At 48.5% G+C, this 19,513-nt stretch overlaps 1 protein-coding gene across 3 annotated transcripts in view; it reads left to right on the top strand.

The window, feature by feature from the left end:
* The window catches only part of Camta1 (calmodulin binding transcription activator 1), a 774,560-nt gene that overhangs the window by 739,445 nt on the left and 15,602 nt on the right, over nt 1-19,513 (top strand). For all 3 annotated transcript variants that reach the window (XM_005404072.2, XM_005404071.2, XM_005404073.2), the window contains 8 exons: nt 6,256-6,419; nt 9,048-9,244; nt 9,636-9,714; nt 10,185-10,500; nt 10,865-11,388; nt 16,700-16,887; nt 17,358-17,604; nt 18,382-18,453. In XM_005404072.2, the coding sequence (XP_005404129.1) occupies nt 6,256-6,419; nt 9,048-9,244; nt 9,636-9,714; nt 10,185-10,500; nt 10,865-11,388; nt 16,700-16,887; nt 17,358-17,604; nt 18,382-18,453 (1,787 nt within the window). The remainder of the gene's footprint in view (nt 1-6,255; nt 6,420-9,047; nt 9,245-9,635; nt 9,715-10,184; nt 10,501-10,864; nt 11,389-16,699; nt 16,888-17,357; nt 17,605-18,381; nt 18,454-19,513) is intronic.

Raw genomic sequence — 19,513 nt, 5'->3', positions numbered from 1 at the left:
CACACTTACAAGTACTGCGAGTTGGGGTAACTAACATTTTCTGAGCCTCTGCTTCCTCCTCTGAGACTCTTCCTTTGGAGTTGTTTGCAAGATCAGAAACAATATATGGAGAGGGTTTGGCTTACTGCAGAGGCTGGATAGCTGCTATTAGTTATACTATTGTAATGATGCTTGAGCCACACTCTGGAGAAGTTCACAGTGGACAAAGGGAAAGGGGGCCTTCGCAAAGGCCCTGAGGCATGGAACATTCCTGATGGGGTTGGAGAACAGTGAGCTATGTGAGAAACACACCCCCCTCCAAAAAAAAAACATAGCCTGGGACGATTGCTAGAGGACATTCCATGCCATGTGTGAGTTTATATGTTACACACCCAGGAGAAGAATTTAGTTCTTCACACTGAATTACCTGATACAACGTCAGGAACAACCCCGTGCTGTGTTGCCCAGCATAGCTGTGAGAATCAGTTCCTTTCAGGATTAAAGTGACAGCCAGGCACAGTGGCGCATGCCTGTAGTCCCAGCACTTGAGAGGCTGAGGCAGGAGGATCACCATGAGTTCAAGGCCAGCCTGGGCTATGTAAGTGAATTGAAGGCTAGCCTGAACTACATAGCGAGACCCTGTCTCAAAAAAAAAAGATTAAAGGGAGGTGTACAGAATCCAGAGGACACCTGAGGAGTAGCAGGGTGCCGAAAGCCCGGTCTGGCCTGTGGCTGGTTTCCTGGCACGCTTTTTCTTGCGGCAGAGGCCCAAACACGGGGGTTCTCCACTTCCACAGCAGCGACTCCCACTCTTTCTAAACTTGAAACATACTCAGGGTGTCCTGTTGAAATTTTCTTTAGCTTTAAAACTTGGGTATTGCTTAGGAATTTTAAACATTGAAGTGAATATTGATTTGGGGCATTTAAAAATAAATCCTTTGAGAGTTAGGAATCCTTGTCAAAGAGCTAGAAATGCCTGTGTGACTGCTCTTTGGCACTTTTCAGAAGAGCCCTAAAGAGAGGCCGGGGAAAGGGAATGTGAACACACACCTAACCCTGCATTGACTCTAGGGCTTGTGATTGATCAGGAAATATTTTCTTCTTGACTTTGTAATACTCAAAGCTATTGAGGTTATATTTTTTTCCTCTATTTTCCAATATTGTTGGAAGCTGTAAGAGCTGGAGTATAAGAAGGCATTTAGAGATACTAGTCTACCCTGTATCTATCCTTTTAAGATCCCAATATGAGGTTGAGTGTGGTGGCCCATACTGGTAATTCCAGCACTCTGGGAGGCTGAGGCAAGAGGATCTCAAGTTTGAGCTTAGCATGGGCAACTTAGCAAGATCCTGTCTCAGAAGAAGGGGTGGAGGGCTAGGGATATAGCTTAGTGCAAAGGTCCTGGCTTTAATCCGCAGTACCACAAAAACAAAACAAAAAAACAACCCAGCTAAACAAACAAAAACAGAAATTAGGCCTATAGATTTCTTTTCTGGAGCTTAATGCATCAATAAGATTTGTTTACCGCATGTCCCATAGGGCGTATTATGTTTAGGGAACACACACTTTCTTTTCATTATCCTTTTCTCCATGTTTAAAATGCCCCCTAGGAGCCTAGAATAAATGCTGCACTACTATATTAGAGACACAGACATCAGTGTGGACTCAGGCTTAATATATACAAACAGATACAGAAGTAACCCCAGATCCGTGTGGACACATGGGTTAGCCTGCACACAGATATTTCTGACTCCACAGAGATCTAAAAGTAGTGGTGCCCGGAGCAAGAAGCACACGCAGCACCCAGATCCTGGATTCCGAGGAACGGAGTCTGGCAGAAGGAGCTGGCAGCCCACTCGGTGATTCTAGGACTGGGGCAGGAGAAATAAAAGGTGAAACTGGGTAATCTGCCGCCAGGCACTCTTCACTTCACGTGTGCCAGGAAGTGAGGGGGTGCTCAGTAGAGGAGAGGGTGCAGGCGTGTCAGGAGCAGAGAAGCGGCCTGATCATGTTCCCGACGGCGGGGCTGGAGCACAGCACTAAGCAAAATGACATGGACTTAGAGGCCGACTCTGAGTGTTAACTGTGAGTGATTGACTAAAGTGAGAAGGACAGATCCTCCTTCGGGAAGACTCCCGATAAATACATGGGTACTTCCCTACCTGTGAGATGGGGCTGCATTTTCCTCTCTGTGAGTATGGGCTGGACTGAGAAGCTTGTCTCCAAGAATGGAAGAGAAGGAACTGGAAGAGGAGAACAGTAGCTTTACCTAGAGAGATGCCGCAGATGCCGCTGTAACCGGACCCACAGCCCCCGCCCATCCTCTGACACCTTCTGTTTGCGTGGTGAGCTGGGGCCTCTGCCGTGCAGGACCTTCCTGAAATCCCCCATCCTGGGCCCAGCACTGGGAGACATCAGGCAAACCCAAGTGGAGGGGCGTCTACAAAATACCTGACCAGGCTTCTTCACAACTTTCGAAGTCTTGAAAAATGAAGGTTGGAAAAACCGTCACAAGGCAGAGGTGACATAAAAGCTAAATGTCATGTGTTCTGGGATGTGTGGACACATGGGTTAGCCTGCGTGCAGATATTTCCGACTCCACCGAGATCTAACAGTGAAAATAGATCTGGAACAGAAAAAGTATATTTATAGGAGAAGTTGTGCAGTCAGATTGTCGTCTTTAGTTCAGTTAATAGTGGCGATATAATGTTTCTTGTTTCTTTTTCCTACCGGGAATCTAACCCAGAGAGACCTGCTGTGGAGCCACATCCTCAGCTGTATTTTTATTTTGAGGGAGTCTTGCTAAGTTGCCCAGGTGAGACTTGACAAGTTCCCACTCTGGTTGAGGTTCTCCCACTCCTCAGCCCCTGGGGTCAGTCACATGCTAACTTCCGGCGGAGAAGAGCAGTGCTCGCTGAGGCGGGAATAAGGAACGAACCTCTGGGTGTGAGCGGGGACGAACCTGCTTCCTGCTGTGGGAGGAACCTCTGGGTGTGAGCGGGGCAGCCCTCTGGTCCACGAGCACCATTCCGTGAACATGCCCAGACTTTCTTCTTTTTATTATTCCCTTAATATAACAATTACTTTTATAACATGTACTTCGTGTTGGGTGCTGTAAATAATCCTGAGATGATTTAAAGTACACAGAAGGATCCGAGTAGTTTCTGGGCAAATGCTATGTATCTTTAGGGGGTCCTGGAACTGGTCCCCTGAGGAAACCAAGAGACACCTGAATCATTCAGGCTACAGAGATTATGTTTTAATTACCACAATAAAGCTAGGAAACAAAACTGGCATGAAGGTGTGGCTTTTGACTTGCAGTAGTAGACTCGTGAGGACTCTGGTTTTACCCACGTAACCAAACAAGCCTTACAAACCGAGGCGCGAGCCCAGCCCTGCTCAGCAGGGCCGAGTGGGATCCGTGTCCTTGGGAGTCCGTCAGCGCTGCGCCCCATAGTCACTTCCCTTCGAGATCAGTTCCTCGTTGTAATCGTCGCTCCTGTCTCCTAACTGAGAGGGTCTGGGGTGCTGTTATGCATGATAGAGTTTTACTGTGAGGCCAGTGACTGGTTCCAAGTATCTTGGCAAGGTGCTGCTCAGAGCAGCTTAGTAATATGAAGGCGCTCACCACACAGCCACAGGGAGTACAGCCGGGAACCTGGGAGCAGAAGCCAGGACCTCGGGGCCAACCCTGAGTCCTCCTGTTGCCATGGTGACAGCATGTTGACCGACTGATGCAGTCCCACGGCCTGGCGCTGTGATGTCAGGGAGGATCTGTCTCTGCTGCATCTGTGCTGGCCAGGGACAGCCCTGTGGGGTCAAAGCACCTCCCCAGGGGCAGGCAGGCAGTCTGGAGAACAGGGCGGGGCAGCCACGCCTCAGAGCGCACTGCCAGCCAGTGCCTCCTGACCCTCTGCTGTTAATCGTGACTGCCGCGCTCAAGCAAGTGCCGTGGGTACGCAGCCTTCTTAGGAGCTGCCAGACCGTGGGCCTGCAGAAGGCCCAGCCGGTCGGTGGCTGGGGAGAAGTAAAGTTAGGCCAGGCCCTCTCAAGGGGATGCATGTGGCACTGGGCTTAGGCTCTGGCGATGCATGGAGGTCTGGCCTGGCGCTGTGCGGAATGAGCAGGTATGGGACGTGGCACACAAGGGACAGCGCTCATGCTGCTCTGCACTGAGCCCTGTGGGGAGCTGATTCCGTGCTTGGCCAACCTCACACGGAGTCCTACACCCGCCCGATTCCAGGTGCCAGGAGGAGAGGGACCTGCCACAAGGCTGCCAGTGCCACCCTGCGGTCCTTCTGCGCCTTCTGCTAGCTGCCTCGGGTCAGGCCATGCCCCGCAGGATTCGTTCCGGGTTATCAGGCAGCTGCTGATTGCCACCAGGGTGCGGGCTGCCTATTCTCATCTGTGTGTGTGAAACTGGAGCAGATATCATTTTTCACTTTAAAACAGGAAGGAATTTTCTTCTACGGTTGTTCCTGGAAATAAAGATCAGGATTCTTGAAAAACAGTCTTCCTCTTTTGTGGTGTAGCAAAGTCAAGTCAGTCAGAGCTCGAGCTAATGCTGAGGGTTTGCCCGGGATGGGCGCCGCCTCTCTGTGCCAGGCGAAGCCCTGGGAGGGAAGATGCCATCCTCCCAGGGCCTGGGTGCCTCTCACCCTCCCCATTGTCCTGGGAAGTTTAGCTCCAGGCACGTCAGGGCTCAGTGGGCCCATTCCTCCGAGCGCGGTGGTGAACACTCCATGCCCCGCTGTGTGCCGTGGGAAGGAGGGCGCGCCAGCGCGAGCAGCCTTCTGAGGGTCAGCGCTGCCCACAGGCCTTGGGATTCATGCCAGGATGCCAAGGCATGCTGGCAGAATGTTTGTGGGGTTTTTTGTGTGAGGGGGTTCCTCTTTAACATTCAGATGATTTGCTTTGCAAATAGTGGTGCCATCAGCCGTGAGAACTGTCGTCCCAGCGCTTCAGTATCTTTCTGAAGACTGGCTTCACTGCCTGAGGACGGGTGAGGCCAGCGGCTTCCCTGGGACACGCGTGTTCTGAGCGTGTGCACAGAGCGACTGGGGTCGTTCTCCCCGCAGGTGGAGGCAGGTGCAGTTGCCGTCCCCAGGGGAGAACTGAGAGCTGAGGAGACGGTGGCCCCAGAGGTTGTGCAGTTACCTGGCAGTGCCAGGGCTCTCAGCAGCAGTGCCTGGTCAGGTGCCCGTCCTCTTCTCCAGCTGTTCTTCTCTGCCTGGGGCCTGGCCTCCAGCACCTGCTCCTCGCATGTCCCGCCTAGAGCTCTGCACACGCTGTCGTCTCTCTCTGGTGCCTGGCACTTTGGGTCCATCTCACTGTCCAGGTCAAGCATTACCTGTCCCACCTTGGCCAGCTTCTCCTGCTGCCTCATACTCCTTTTCATACATTCCTGCTTTCTTCCTGTTGGCTGTAGAGGACCCGGCGAAGCTCCCTTAAGGCTGTGGAGTGGACACAGGTGCTAGCGATTTCAGTCATGGTCTTGGCTCTGTTGTCACGTCCACGAGGCAGCCCGAGCCTGACGTAGGCGTGTACTTGCGTGTGTGCGCGTGCGTGTGTGGGTACCAGCCCTGTGGTACAAAATGACTCTCTTGAATTACACTCCCACTTCTAGCAGTTGCGTCCCGTTGTCTTGTCTCAAGTAGAGCTGAAGCACCTATTTGTGCTGGCCTGTGACCGAGACCTGTGTTAATGATACAGTTCCTAAAACGCAGCACAGAAGCTAGAGCCTGGGTCAGGAAAGAAGTGAACTTTGTGTTTTTGTAACAAGTCAGTGTTTGGGTCAAACAGATACTACTTTTAAAACAATCCCCTTCTTCCCTGCTCTACCTCCTGCTGTGTTTATCTCACGTGTTCTGTTGCAGTCACCCCGCTACAGGCTCTCTTAAAGGTTTCTGTTGGGAAATCTGACACAGAGAAGCAAAGGCAGGAATGCAGAAGCAGGATCTTTTTTTTTCCCCCTCCGGTATCGGGAATCGAACTCATGACCTTGCGCTTGCCGGGCAGGCACTGTGCCGCTGAGTTAAATCCCCAGCCCCGGAAGCTTTGACACAGAACGATCTTGCGTTCCTTCAGCCAGGTGCTTAGGGCTGCTGTCGATGTCCCAGTCGCATGTGAGAGGGTGGCCTCCTCGCCCTGCTGGGGAAGCCTGGCTGGGACCGAGGTCTGGGATCTGGTGACATCACCGCCAGTTTCTTGGATGCCAGTCCCGCCAGCTGGTGCAGGCCACAGGTCACAGCCTCACTCCTGCTTCTGCTGTGCCCTAGATAACCAGTTCAGGATGTCTATCCTGGAGCGGCTGGAGCAGATGGAGAGGAGGATGGCCGAGATGACGGGCTCCCAGCAGCACAAGCAGGCCAGCGGAGGCGGCAGCAGTGGAGGAAGCAGTGGCGGCGGCGGCGGCAGCGGGAACGGAGGGAGCCAAGCTCAGGTGCGTCGTGCCCAGCACCCCCCTTTGCGTGGTTAGTGTTTCATTCGTCCACGCCACAGCTGGTCCCAGGTCTCTGCTGCTGTCTGTCCTGGATTTGGGCAAGAAGTCCAAGTGCTCTAAGTGTTAGAATCTGTGAGCTAGGATGGAAGACTTGCGGTGTGAGGTTTCTCAGGTGTTTACTCCCTAACCCCTAAACCTGAGTGACCTCTGAGTTCACCACAGCTAGCTGGTGGGAAGCAAGGCCCCCCAGTTACAAAAGAGGCCAAGGGGCAACTGAGTCTGCCGGGGCTCGGAATTAAACTGGAGCCTTTCTACTTTGCATTTTGTGTGGTATCCCTATTTTAAGAATAAATATAAATGCTAATTGAATTGAGCTGAGTAACTCAAGATCACTATGGAAAGGACCCGAGAAATTGCGTATGGGATTACTGTTTGGTGTAGTACCTGAGAGCATCTTTTATGTGCACTTTCTCACTAACAGCATGAAGAATGGTATATTGCCAAGCGCAGGGGAATTATCAAATACTGTTTTAGTCCCATTGGTCTTGAAACTTCCATACACATTTTATGTAGGAGCTTTGTTTTGCAGAGACTGTTTGTCAAGAGAGCCCAGCGATAAAGGGCCTGATAGTGTTTCTTTCTTCTACTACTTAGTCATTACCTGAGAACCTCAAATAATCTCCCCCTCTTTTTCATCAAGGTGAACGAATTCCTTTGCTTAATTTTTTTTTTTTCTTTCCTGGCACTGGGAATGGAACCCCAGCGCTCATCGTGCTAGGGACGTACTCTACCACTGAGCTAAATTATCAACCCCTTTTTAAAAATTTTATTGTGAAAGAGCATCTTGCTGAGTTGCCCAGTCTGGCCTGGAACTTGCTTGGTCTTCCTGCCTCAGCCACCTGAGTAGCTGGAATGATAGGCCTGGCCCCCCCTCACCCTAGTTTATTGGAAATTGAATCTAAAGCCTCATGCCTGCTGGACAAGGTGCTCTGCCACTGAGCCACAGCTGTACCCCCACCCCCAATAATTCCCCTTTTAAGTGAATGTTTGTTATTTTATGATCCTTACAAATATCAAGTATGAATATTTTCCATAACAGTCATGGATGAAAACAAGGCATAGTGTTCCAAACCCAATAAGCCAACCTCCTTTATTCTCAAATTTTCTTATTTTTCTGTCTTTAGAGATAAATAGTAGTGTACTCGAGAGGCTAAGTCAGGAGGATTGCTGTGAGTTCAAGGCCAGCCTGCACTACATAGTGAGAGCCTGTCTCCAAAAAAAAAAAGAGAAAAAGAAGAGACTTGGCACACAGTAAATTATCGTTAAGCTAAGCTTCTTTTTCATGTAATAATAAGTTCTACATGAGAAATGATCATCATTTAATGCGCCTCATGGCCAAAATAAGAGGTTCCCATAAACAAAGGTTCCTTTGCCCTGTACCTACAAAAGTTGCCTAAAGAGAATAGTATATAGTATCATTTTAAATCTCAATTCTTGGGCAACTGGCCTGTTATAATCTGATCCCATAGTAACTGCTGTTGAATGTGCACCAATTTAAGTTGGTGTCACTAACTGTCTATATCTGCTGTATATGAAACAGCTGCTTTTGGTGTAATGCAAAACATCCCTCTCTGTTCACCACCTGGGGATTTTCATGTACTTAGACATGTGTCTGTCTGGTGTGTACAGAACAGCTCTGCCTGACCTTCCTAGCCCAGGTCAGTCTGCTGTGTTTTGGAGTCGCCCCGCTGCACTCCTCCAAGATGTTTTTACTGCTCTGATGAGCATGACCTTATATCCGTCATCTGTCTTTATTTTTGGAGGTATTTTTTTCCAAATTTGAAAATAAAGAGCAACAAAGAACCACAGCATCTCTGTAGTAATTGAATTATATGGAATTTATTGCCAGGAAAAGCACTTAACACCAGAGATGCAAATTATGATAGAAATGCCATTCATCTGGGAGAATGTTAAACATAAAACTCCTATCACAGAGGATCAAATAAGCCATTGAAGTTACTAACTTTTTATTTTTCTTCCTTTACAACCGATTCACAGGAAGAAAGCCATGCACTTAAAATTAGGTGCCTGTATTGTTATTACTGTTCAAATTTCAAGACTTTGCGTGCTTCTCCACTGTCTGTAAAGAATAAAAACTGTTACTAGATACTCTGAAGGATTTCTTTAGGGAAAAAAATACACCCGCATGTAAGTGACTTAACTTTCTTTCAGAAGTGTCAAGAAAGTCACATACCCCCGTGCCCTGGGTAGAAACAGTAATTTACTGCCTAGAGTGTTTGCTTCAGCAGGGAGGCTAGACGTGTTTTCTTTTCTCTTAGCAGCGTACGCTTTCCCCAAGACGGTCAGCATCAAGGTCACAGTCCTAATGCCAGCTGTCCTAGGCAGATGCTGGTGCTCTGAGAGTTACAGGAAATTACCTTGTTCCGCGGCCTCAGAGAAGTGCTGCAGCGGAGAGACTAGGCCCATTCTATGCTCTGCTTCCCGGCAGGTCTCAGGGTTTTATGTTTGCCATTTGGAGTTGCTAATCAATCGTAGAGCATTGTTTCTGCTTTGTCAAAGCGCTGATGCAGTGGGCCCTGCGTGGTAATGTGGGCTTTCTCACGGCAGTGCGCCTCTGGGCCTGGGACCTTGGGGAGCTGCTTTGAGAGTCGCGTGGTCATCGTGTGTGAGAAGATGATGAGCCGAGCCTGCTGGGCGAAGTCCAAGCATCTCATCCACTCAAAGACCTTCCGAGGGATGACCCTCTTACACCTGGCTGCCGCCCAGGGCTACGCCACCCTCATCCAGACCCTCATCAAGTGGCGGTAAGGCTGGGGTGCGAACAACTGGTCGTCTCTGCTCGTCAGCATACAGCTTCTTGAGTGATCCCACCAGCGGAGGGGAGTCTAGCCATGCTGTAAGCTCTGCAGGCTGGGAGCAAAGGGCTTTCTCTGAGGACAGTTTCCGAAGGGTCTTTATGAACTTAAGCCCCAGAACTACTGCCTGAGATACTAAGTAAATGTTGGATTGTTTCATTTCTTTTGGGCTGCTAGCCAGGTGGAGAGTCCAAACTACCTTGGGAGTCCCAGACTCTTTTTTCACATCAGTGAGGTTAGATGCCCCATCTGGTTTCATCTTTGTAGGGATAGTAATATTGTGGTGTTTCCTTTGAACATGGATTGATGGTGTGTGAGACTCCAGTGCTCTCTGTTACAGCACAAAGCATGCGGACAGCATTGACTTGGAGCTGGAGGTTGACCCCTTGAATGTGGACCACTTCTCCTGCACTCCGCTGGTGAGGCATTGGCTCATTTTGCTGCTAACCATTTTCCCAGTCTGGCATGGAGATATTAGATCCCCGAGGAATCTGAGGATGTTACTTAAAGATCGGTTGTCACCTACTTCGTTAGTGTAAATTTAATCATTTGCCACACTGTGAACTCTGTAATGAAATGTTTAAACATGCTTCCTCAAAGATCTTCTTACCGATGCATCGAAAGCCTTATTATTAGGAGCTTACGTATATGTGTTAGAAAAACGAATCTGAGAATGTTCCATAACAGGGATCTTAGAATGTTGCTTAGAAGATGGACTGAACTCTGTAATGAAGTACTAAACATGCCCACAGTTCCCCCTTACTGATGTTTTTCCAGGATACTTTGTAAGGGTTTTCCCGCAAGGACCAGTTCACTGGTAGCCGTGGCAAAGGTAAAGTGCAGTTTCGCCCTCGCGCTGAGAAAGCTGTCTTTGCCTTCCTGTCTTTAGATGTGGGCCTGTGCCCTGGGCCACTTGGAGGCCGCTGTGGTACTGTACAAGTGGGACCGCCGGGCCATCTCCATCCCCGACTCTCTGGGAAGGCTGCCTTTGGGGATCGCCCGCTCAAGGGGTCATGTGAAATTAGCAGAGTGTCTGGAGCACCTGCAGAGAGACGAGCAGGCCCAGCTGGGACAGAACCCCAGAATCCACTGTCCCCCAAGTGAGGAGCCAAGCACCGACAGCTGGATGGCCCAGTGGCACAGCGAGGCCATGAGCTCTCCAGAAGTCCCCAAAGGGGTCACTGTTATTGCAAGTACCAATCCAGGTAAAAATCAGACGTGGTGTCATCTCAAACCTTGACAGCTTTCCCATTTGCTTTCCTGCATCCACCCTCAGAAAAGGCCATCAGAGTCACGTGTTTTTTTTGTAATGTTTCTGATTTGCTTTTAAAAATGCCTCCTGCCCCCTCCCCTCAAAAAGCATAGAACATAGCTAAAGTTCTATGATCATGCAAGAAATACGCATTCTGGGAGAAGGATTATCTGAATATGCCATGTGCTACTGGGGAATAGTTAAACGTTAGGTTCCGGCTTGGCGCTTGCGTCTTTCAGGCATAGAGAAAGTGTTGATTCTTTAGGATTCCTACTTTTACGTCCTGTCCTGACTGTCCTTTCTACTGTGCTTTTCAGAGCTGAGAAGACCTCGGTCTGAACCCTCTAATTACTACAGCAGTGAGAGCCACAAAGATTATCCAGCTCCCAAAAAGCATAAATTGAACCCTGAGTACTTCCAGGCAAGGCAGGAGAAGCTGCTTTCCACTGCGCTGAGTCTGGAACAGCCAAATATCAGGAAGCAGAGCCCTAGTTCTAAGCAGTCTGTCCCCGAGACAATCAGCCCCAGTGAAGGCGTGAGGGACTACAGCCGGGAAACCTCCCCTCCCGCTCCAGAGACCGCAGCCTTCCACGCCTCTGGATCCCAGCCCGTAGTAAAGTGGAATTCCAAAGATCTTTACATTGGTGTGTCTACAGTACAGGTGACTGGAACTCCGAAGGGGACCAGTGTAGTGAAGGACACAGCACCTCCTCAGGTGCGCCCTCGGGAACCGATGAGTGTCCTGATGATGGCAGGCAGAGAGGTGGCGAGTACAGAGCTGGGGCCCTGCCGCAGTAGCACAGCGAACGAGGAGTGCTCGCAGCCCATGGATGACATTCAGGTGAGCCCCGGCCAGCTGAGCCCAGAGGCTGCACCCTCGCTTCTCCGGATCTTCTGCGCCCGTTCCGAAGGCCTTGGCGTTGTGTTCTCCCCGGGAGGGCTAGCAGTCCGCTGTTCTCCCTGAGGATGCTGGGATGCCTTCTTTGCTTGGCTCGCACATTCCTCCGGGGGTCAGGCTGTGACGAGATGCTGAGCAGCAGGCCCAGGTCTCAGCAGAGCCTTGGCACCAGCTCCTCCAGACCCACTCCTGACCCTACGAGAAGTCACCCGCTTCCTCCTTGCATCCACGACATCACTGTCATTGTCCCTAGTACTAGTTATAGTAGAGCCGAGGCCCTAAAACTTGCTAGTAAGAAAGACAGAATTTGGAATATCTAAAAGATCGGGGCATGGCCATCCGGTAGCCATTGTGGAGGACGCGGAGGGTGTGGGCTCTCCGAGTGTGCAGTAAAATATCTCTGAACCTGATACCTGCCTGCCCTGACGACAAATGCAGAAAACACACAGTCCATTTAGGGTGTTGAACTTGTTATAGATTGAGACAGTGTACTGAGGTGAGCGTGATGTGAGGCTGAGAAGCAGATTCCATTAATGAAGGAGTATCAGGGAGATTCGGAGGGCCCAGGCTCTTCCAACTTCCAAAGGGGCCGCTCTCTCCACTTCCCCTTGATGCAACCCAAAACAAATGTGAAAGGAAAAGCCCCGTTCTAGAAACTCAGCAGGAGACTCTCGGCTGCAGAATTGACACAGCCAGCGGGAGGGGCGCAGAGGAGACTCCTGCCCCGGCCTGTGTGCCTGGGAGCGGTCTGGTCACTAGGCCACCCTGTGCCTGCGTCCTAGGGACCCTTCCTGCCATCCTGCACTGTGTGGTGCAGGATGAGACGTGTGCAGCCTTCCCGTGTGCCCCATTCTCAGTGGCCGGGAGGTTGCGCTTGTGATCCACCAACTACTGCAGTCACAGGGGAGCCTGCCAAGTCGAAACTAACAGGCTTGTAAACAACGGACTGGCAAAGCTCTTGTGCAAAGAGTCAGATAGTGAATTGTTCTGGGCTTTGTGGGCTGTACTGACTTTGTTATAAATATTTTTGTCCTAATAGCATAAAAAGCACTGTCGACAGTATTAAGTGCATGAGCCTGAGGGCCAGGGTTGTAGCTCGGTGGCACAGTGCCTGCCTGGCAAGTGCTAGGTCTTGAGTTTGATTCCTGGTACCAAAATAAAAAAGTGAAGGAGCATGGCTGCATTCCAACAAAACTTTATTTACACAGCAGATAGCTGGCTGGATTCATCCTCGCATTGTTTGCCAAGCCCTGCTGTAGACAGTTCCTCATGGAACTCATAGCAGATATCAATGCTAAGCAATCTAGAACAGTGTTTATAAATATAAATATAACAAGAAAGCAGACGGTACTGGAAACCAGCCGCTTAAAAGAGGAGAGCAGAGAGGAGTATCCAGGACGGTGCTGTCCAGCAGAGCCTCCTGGGGGATGGAACTGCGCCCCGCATGCTGCCCACCGTGTGGGCCACTAGCAGCGTCTTGAGCACTTGGAATGCAGCCAGTGTACCTCAGGAGCTAAATCTGTAGCTGGGCGTGGTAGTGCACGCCTGTAATCCCAGCACTCGGGGGCCTGAGGCAGGAGGATTGCGGGGAGTTCAAGGCCAGCCTGGACTACATAGTGAGTTCAGGGCCAGCAAGAGACTGTCTCCAAAAAAAAAAACGAAAGCACTAAATTTGTGATCATACTTAAGTTTAATTAAGTTTAGCTGTTGGACAGCACAACTTTGTAACAGTTGACTTTCACTGAAAGTGAATTGGAGAATGCGGTGTGCCAGGGGAAGTGCCCACGTGTGAAAATCCGGCAGTCTAAAGAGGTATTTTGCCAAATTAAAAAACTTGCAAAAGTAATGAAACAATTAAAGAAATGTCAGGACAGAGTTCACAGAGGCATCAACACCCAAACCGGCAGCACCAGTAGGTCATCGACGTGGTCAGTCGTGTGGCCATGTGCAAAAGGCTGTTGTCAGGAGGAGATTCTTTAAATGGAAAAGGAATAATGTGTAAACAGTCAAGAACTAAAGTGCTAAATTATTTTATTTTATTTTATTTTATTTTATTTTATTTTTGTTTTTCATTTTTCTTCTGGTACCAGGAATCGAACTCACGACCTTGCGCTTACCAGGCAGGCGCTTTGCTGCTGAGCTAAATCCCCAGCCCCAGCTAAATTAGTTTAACAAAAGCTGGGAGATAGGGGAAGGAAGATAATCAAAGTGTGTTAAAGCAGCTCCCTCGTCCATAGGAGAGCACAGATATTGTTCCACCTATGACATGGATAGACCAGTATAGACTGAAATATGCTTGTTAGCAGTGTCCAGTTAATAGTATAAAAACAGGCTACAGAATTCCTAAGTCATTGAAAGGGGAAAAAAAGAAAGTTTGGCTTGTTTGGAAAATGTCCAGGGATGATAAAAAGAAGAAGCAACAAAACTAGTAGATGGAAAACATATGGTAGGGATGTTTTCAAGTGTGATGGGTTCTTCCACATTCTGGTATGTGATAATTCCATGGAAAGGCAGATTCTTGGGTTTGACTGAAAAGAGCAAAATATATGTCACTTGTAAGAGACACAACTAAAGTGAAAAGAAAGAATAAAGACAAAATGAGGAAGCTCTTTCAGACAATATGAAAAAAAAAAAAGAATGCTGGGGAAAGCTCTGGAAGCCTTGAGTTGGATCCCCAGCATGAAAAAGAAGGAAAAACAAAAAGATAAAAAGTATAGTACTTGGGAGGCTGAGGCAGGAAGATTGCCAGTTCAAGCCCAGCCTAGGTAACTTAGACCCTGTCTCAAAATTTAAAACAATGAAAAGGGTTGGGGGTGCAGCTTAGTGCCTCCTGAGCTCAATCTTTAGTATCACACAAAAAAATTACAATTCAAGGCGAATAGCGAACTTACATATAAATAGTTTTCAAAAAGATCTGACAGGAACCATTGTCAGATCCTAGCAATAAAACCTGTAACCACTGAAGCAAAGACTAAGAAATACAAAGAACGGAAGAGCCGCAGTGTGTGATGCTAAGTCTTAAAATGTGCCAGATCAAGTCAGTTTGAAAAGAAATTTGGGAGGCTGAGACAAGAGGATAACTGCGAATTTGAGGCCAACCTGGGCTACAAAGTGAGTTTATGGCCAGTAGAACAAGACCCTGTCTCAAAAAGACAGAAAGAAAGAAAAAAATTTTAACAGTACAATTAGAAGGCTTGATATAATGTACATTTAATAATATAGTTAATATATGATTACTTAGGACTACAGGTACAGTATGTGTGACTAATAGATGTTTACACATATATATATGTGCATATACATACATATAGAAATGTAACAAATCATTGTTCCACGATGCCTAGTACATATATCAGGAAACTGCTCATATACTAGGACAAAGAATTTGCTATATATATAAAGCTGTCTTCTCTAACCAGAAGCCAAGAAATTTAGAAGGAAATACTGTTTTCAAGGTCCAGTTGCTGAATATATTATTCGTTGTAAAATTATTTAAATTATTTAAATTATTTAAATCGCTTTTTGCAGTCATCACAATAAAAATGTCAGCTGCTTGCTGTCCCAGAATTTCTACCGTCATGTCAAGGTATTTGGGTGTTGATGAGTGCTCACACAATGGAGAAGGATTTGGCTTTCGAGTGTAACCTCCAGGGTTCAGAAATTCCACTGTGCTTTTAATAAGAATTTGAGGAAGCTTGTACAGGCTGCCTGCTTACAAGGCTGGGGCAGGAGGATCTCTTGAGCCCAGGAATTCAGGATCAGCCTGGGCATCGCAACCAAGATCCCATCTCAGGAAAACTAAGAAGAGAATGTGAGTGCTTCCACGGAAGAGGAACAGAGGCAGAGCTTGCTTCCCTTTGCGTCACGGATCAAGAGGGCCAGCAGCAGATGAGAAGCTGCATATTTTTTTCTTTGTTTTTTCCTGTTTATGACAAAAGTAATTCTTGTTGTTGGACGAAAATTTGAAAATGACCCGAGGGAAGGATTTTTAGCAGCTTCATGGAGGTGTGATTTTCATACTGTACAATTCGGTACCTATTGTAAGTACCCAGTGTCACGAAGCTCAGTGGATTTACACGCTGGGCATCAGGACCCCACGTTCTGACGTCACTTCCGGAATTCCCGGCACCCCCTTGCGGTCTGCTCCGCCTTGCCCAAAGCAACCAGGGATCTGACCCGACCCCTCAGGTTTTACTTTTTCTCGAATGGAGTCCTGCGCTGTGTAGTTGTCCGTGCCTGGCGTCTCTCACGTGGGACGTTTCTGAAGCGCATTCTCAGTGCGGGAGAAGCGTTTCGTCTCAGTGTGGCTCCTTTCAGAACATTTTCTCTTCCCTTAAAAACTTGAACTGCTGTTTTTCAGTTACCATTTTCAAGCGATATGCAAGGAAATTTTTTAAAACATTGAGCCCATACATCTGATCTTGATTTTTAAGAAGTCTTCACATCAGCGTTGAGGATTCTTAATAATGTTGGGGATATTTTGGGGTACAGATACCAGCAGCCTGTGTGGATTTAATTTAAAAATTGTTTTTCATGTAACAAAGAAGTGCAGAGGTCCAGGTGCTCATTGATACCATCGGGGACCCCAGAGCTTTGGGTTTTGTTGTCCTCGGCTTCTCCTCTTTGTGGCTGTCCGTGCATGCTGCTTTCTGTGACAGCCGCCCGGGAGGCCTGGCTGCAGTCAAGGCAGCAGGCAGGAGGAAGAGAACGTGCCAGGTGCAGAGGCTGTGCCCAGCACCCAGACCGATGCATGCTGTCCTCGTGCAGAAGCGGGTTGCAGTCCATCCCTTAAGTGCACGTGACAGGCTGCGGGAGTTAAGAGTGTCCTAGAGTGACTGTGATCGGTCCGCTGGAGTCCGGCACACCGCTGCTATCTGTGAGACCAGGTTCCCCCAGTGAAGCAGTGGGGACGTCGGCCAGGCAGCTAACAGCGACAGCACGCTACGCTGACACCTTACTTGGGCGCTGCCCACTGCGGAATGGCAGCGCTCACTGGCTGGAGCAGGCGCGCAAGTCAGGTGTTCTGAAAGATGTGCACAAAAGCTTTTGGTCAAACCGTGTTTTGGAAGTAATCAGGTCTGGATCTCAGCATATTCGGGTGAATCGTGTAGTAACCTTAAAGTGCTGTTCGAACGCAGGGGGTTGAGTGCGTGCTGTCCTGTCCCCCACTTTTCTCTCTCCAGGGCAGTGGGTACAATGGCTCACTTCGAGGGTTCCTTTCTAACCCGAGTGTTCTGTGCACCTCTGTTTCAAGGTGAACATGATGACCTTGGCAGAACACATCATTGAGGCCACACCCGACCGAATCAAGCAGGAAAGCTTTGTGCCTGCGGAGTCTCCGGCTTTGGAAAGAACAGACCCTGCCACCGTCAGTAGTACAATGAGCTGGCTGGCCGGTTACCTAGCGGACGCCGATCGTCTGCCAAATGCTGCCCACATCAGGTAAGACGATTCCGGGGTCGCTGCCAGGATAGACGCCTGAATGTAGCAGGAGGCAGGGGCGGCGCAGGGAGCGGGGTGCATGCGGTGGGATGCAGGGCTTTACCGGGGAGGGAAGAAGGCTCGAGGGCATGTTTCGTTGCCACTTTTGAAGCCTGGCTCTGTCTCACCACTCCCGTTACTTTCTAGCCAGGTTAGAGAGGCGTCATAAGGGTTTAGTTGAAGTTTCACAGGGGCGGAGTAGTGTGCTTACTTAGCATAGTGCTAAACTCCTGGCAGGTGCACTTAATTCTGAACTTAACTGAAGGACAACTGAGGTGCTGGGTAGGTTCGGCGACTGAGCTAAGGGAAGGAAAGCGCAGTCTTAACCGCTCACAGTGGGCTCGGGTGATGCCGTCTGTCCCGGTGAATTAACAGGCAGCAGACTGTACGGAAGAGGCATTGACTGCCTCCCCTTTCTCCTCTTGTTTCAGAAGTGCATATAACGAGCCTCTCACCCCTTCTTCTAATACCAGCTTGAGCCCCGTCGGCTCTCCAGTCAGTGAAATAGCTTTCGAGAAACCTAACCTTCCCTCGGCTGCAGACTGGTCCGAATTCCTGAGTGCATCTACCAGTGAGAAGGTAGAGAATGAATTTGCCCAGCTGACACTGTCTGATCATGAGCAGAGAGAACTCTATGAAGCCGCCAGGCTTGTTCAAACTGCTTTCCGGAAATACAAGGTAAAGTGGCAGCGTCCTGATGCCATGCTATTGTTCAGGTCAGGGAGGGGAGCGGAGGCACCGCATCACACAGCCTAGGCATTTCCTTTCTCTTCCCTGAGTTTAAATTTTTATTCAGTGTTACGAATTATTGCATATAAGATAGCTAAGAATTTGTCAATGCATAGTGGAATAGCTGTCATCTCAACTTACTGTTGTTGGTAGTGGATATTTTATTTAGTTTATACAAAGTTGATACCTCTGCAACAAGGAATTTATGACCTAAAGCAAGGGCTTTCCGCTGGAAGCCTGGGGACTGACTTCAGGAAGCTCATGGAGTCCTACAATTAAAAGTAAATCCTCTGTGTGTGCCTTACTGATGGGAAGAGGACTCATGGCTCTCTGAAGATTCTTAAATCTTTGACAAACCAGCCTCGCAAAGGTGGTAAAAGCCATTAATTATTGATTCAAAGGTAAGGTAGTTGGGATTGGCTTAGGGAGGACTGTTGAGATCTGGGATGGCAAATGGTACAGTGCCTGACGTGTTAAATATGTTTAAAATGAATCCTTTTTACGCCCCCTAACACTCAAATACTATAGTTTGATTGGGAAGCAGAAATATTCACAGGTTTATTCCATGAACTCATTTTTCCTAGTTTATAATTATCAGTCCAGTTTGGTAGACCTGGGGTCGCTGTGCTGAGAAAGTTGTGTTACTGGAGTAACATTCTGTTCAAGTTTGAAGCGACGTTCTCACAAGAGGTAGTCACCGACTTTCCCCCTCTCTTTACCCCGAAGGGCCGACCCCTGCGGGAACAGCAGGAAGTGGCTGCTGCTGTCATTCAGCGTTGTTACAGAAAATACAAACAGGTAAACCTCAGTTTGTGTCCGAGGGAGCTGCATCCTGCCCGGGCGGCGCTGGCCACGCAGGACCCCGGTGTGCATCCTGGCTAAAGAGCTTTCCGTCCGGCCCCCTCATAACAAAAAGGTGTCATTTAAATCGCCCTCCTTAGAGAAAAGAGGAAAGCAAAACAAAGCAAACCCACCCGCAGCTAAGCATATGCCACAAAAGAAAGGTGTTCAGAGTGTTGGCCTTTTGGTCTTATCACCTCTCTGAGATACTGGTGTGGTACAAGGAAATTAGTGGTGTTGGAGGTGAGGCTCTGTGTCCCGATCATTTCATAGACTGCAGGGGAGTTGAAGGACCACAGGGAGTTCGGTGTGGTGATTGCAGAAGGTCACTGCTTGGCTTTGACATGGAGTTGCAGGGCCTGCAGTCTTTGGTCATCGTCCTTTCAGCGTCATCCATTGAAAATGAGGAACTGTAAAATAGTCTTTGAAAATCTTAAAAATCTTGGAGCAGCTTAAATTGATTTTACATTCTCTCAGTAGCAGGTACACAAAGACTGTCTCTGTCCATTTTCATGTAGGGTGGTTCTATTTCCAGGACAGCCTGTGGGTAATGTGGCTCGCGTCCTATGCCAAAGGGACCTGATGTTGTGCAGTGCCCCGTGTGCTAGATCTTTCACGTGCATCAGCTCTTTTGCTTCTTAGGATTATTCGAAGTAAATGGTTTTATTTCCATGTTAAAGATGAAGATGAATGGTTTTATTTCCATGTTAAAGATGAAGAAGCAGCTCAGAGAAATTAAGTAAACATGACTTTATAATCATCGAGGTGGTTGTAAAAGATTAAAATAAAAATTGCCTCACTGAGTTTAGACAGGTTTACGCGATAAAATTCAATCCTGCCAGTAGACTCTTGGTTCTCACGTTTTTGTTTAAGGACCAGTAACTGGTAAGGTATTGAGTAATCACATAGCAATGTGGGGTTACACTCTCTCATTCTGATACAGGGCTTTGGATTCTGATTGAGTTGCCATTTCTCAAGTGTCTCTAGGATTAAACCCTGTCCCTGGGGCAGGGAAGGA

Source organism: Chinchilla lanigera, unplaced genomic scaffold (assembly GCF_000276665.1).
Source record: "Chinchilla lanigera isolate Chin_1 unplaced genomic scaffold, ChiLan1.0 scaffold00085, whole genome shotgun sequence".
Lineage (NCBI taxonomy): Eukaryota > Metazoa > Chordata > Mammalia > Rodentia > Chinchillidae > Chinchilla > Chinchilla lanigera.
This window is presented reverse-complemented; position numbering and strand designations above follow the sequence as displayed.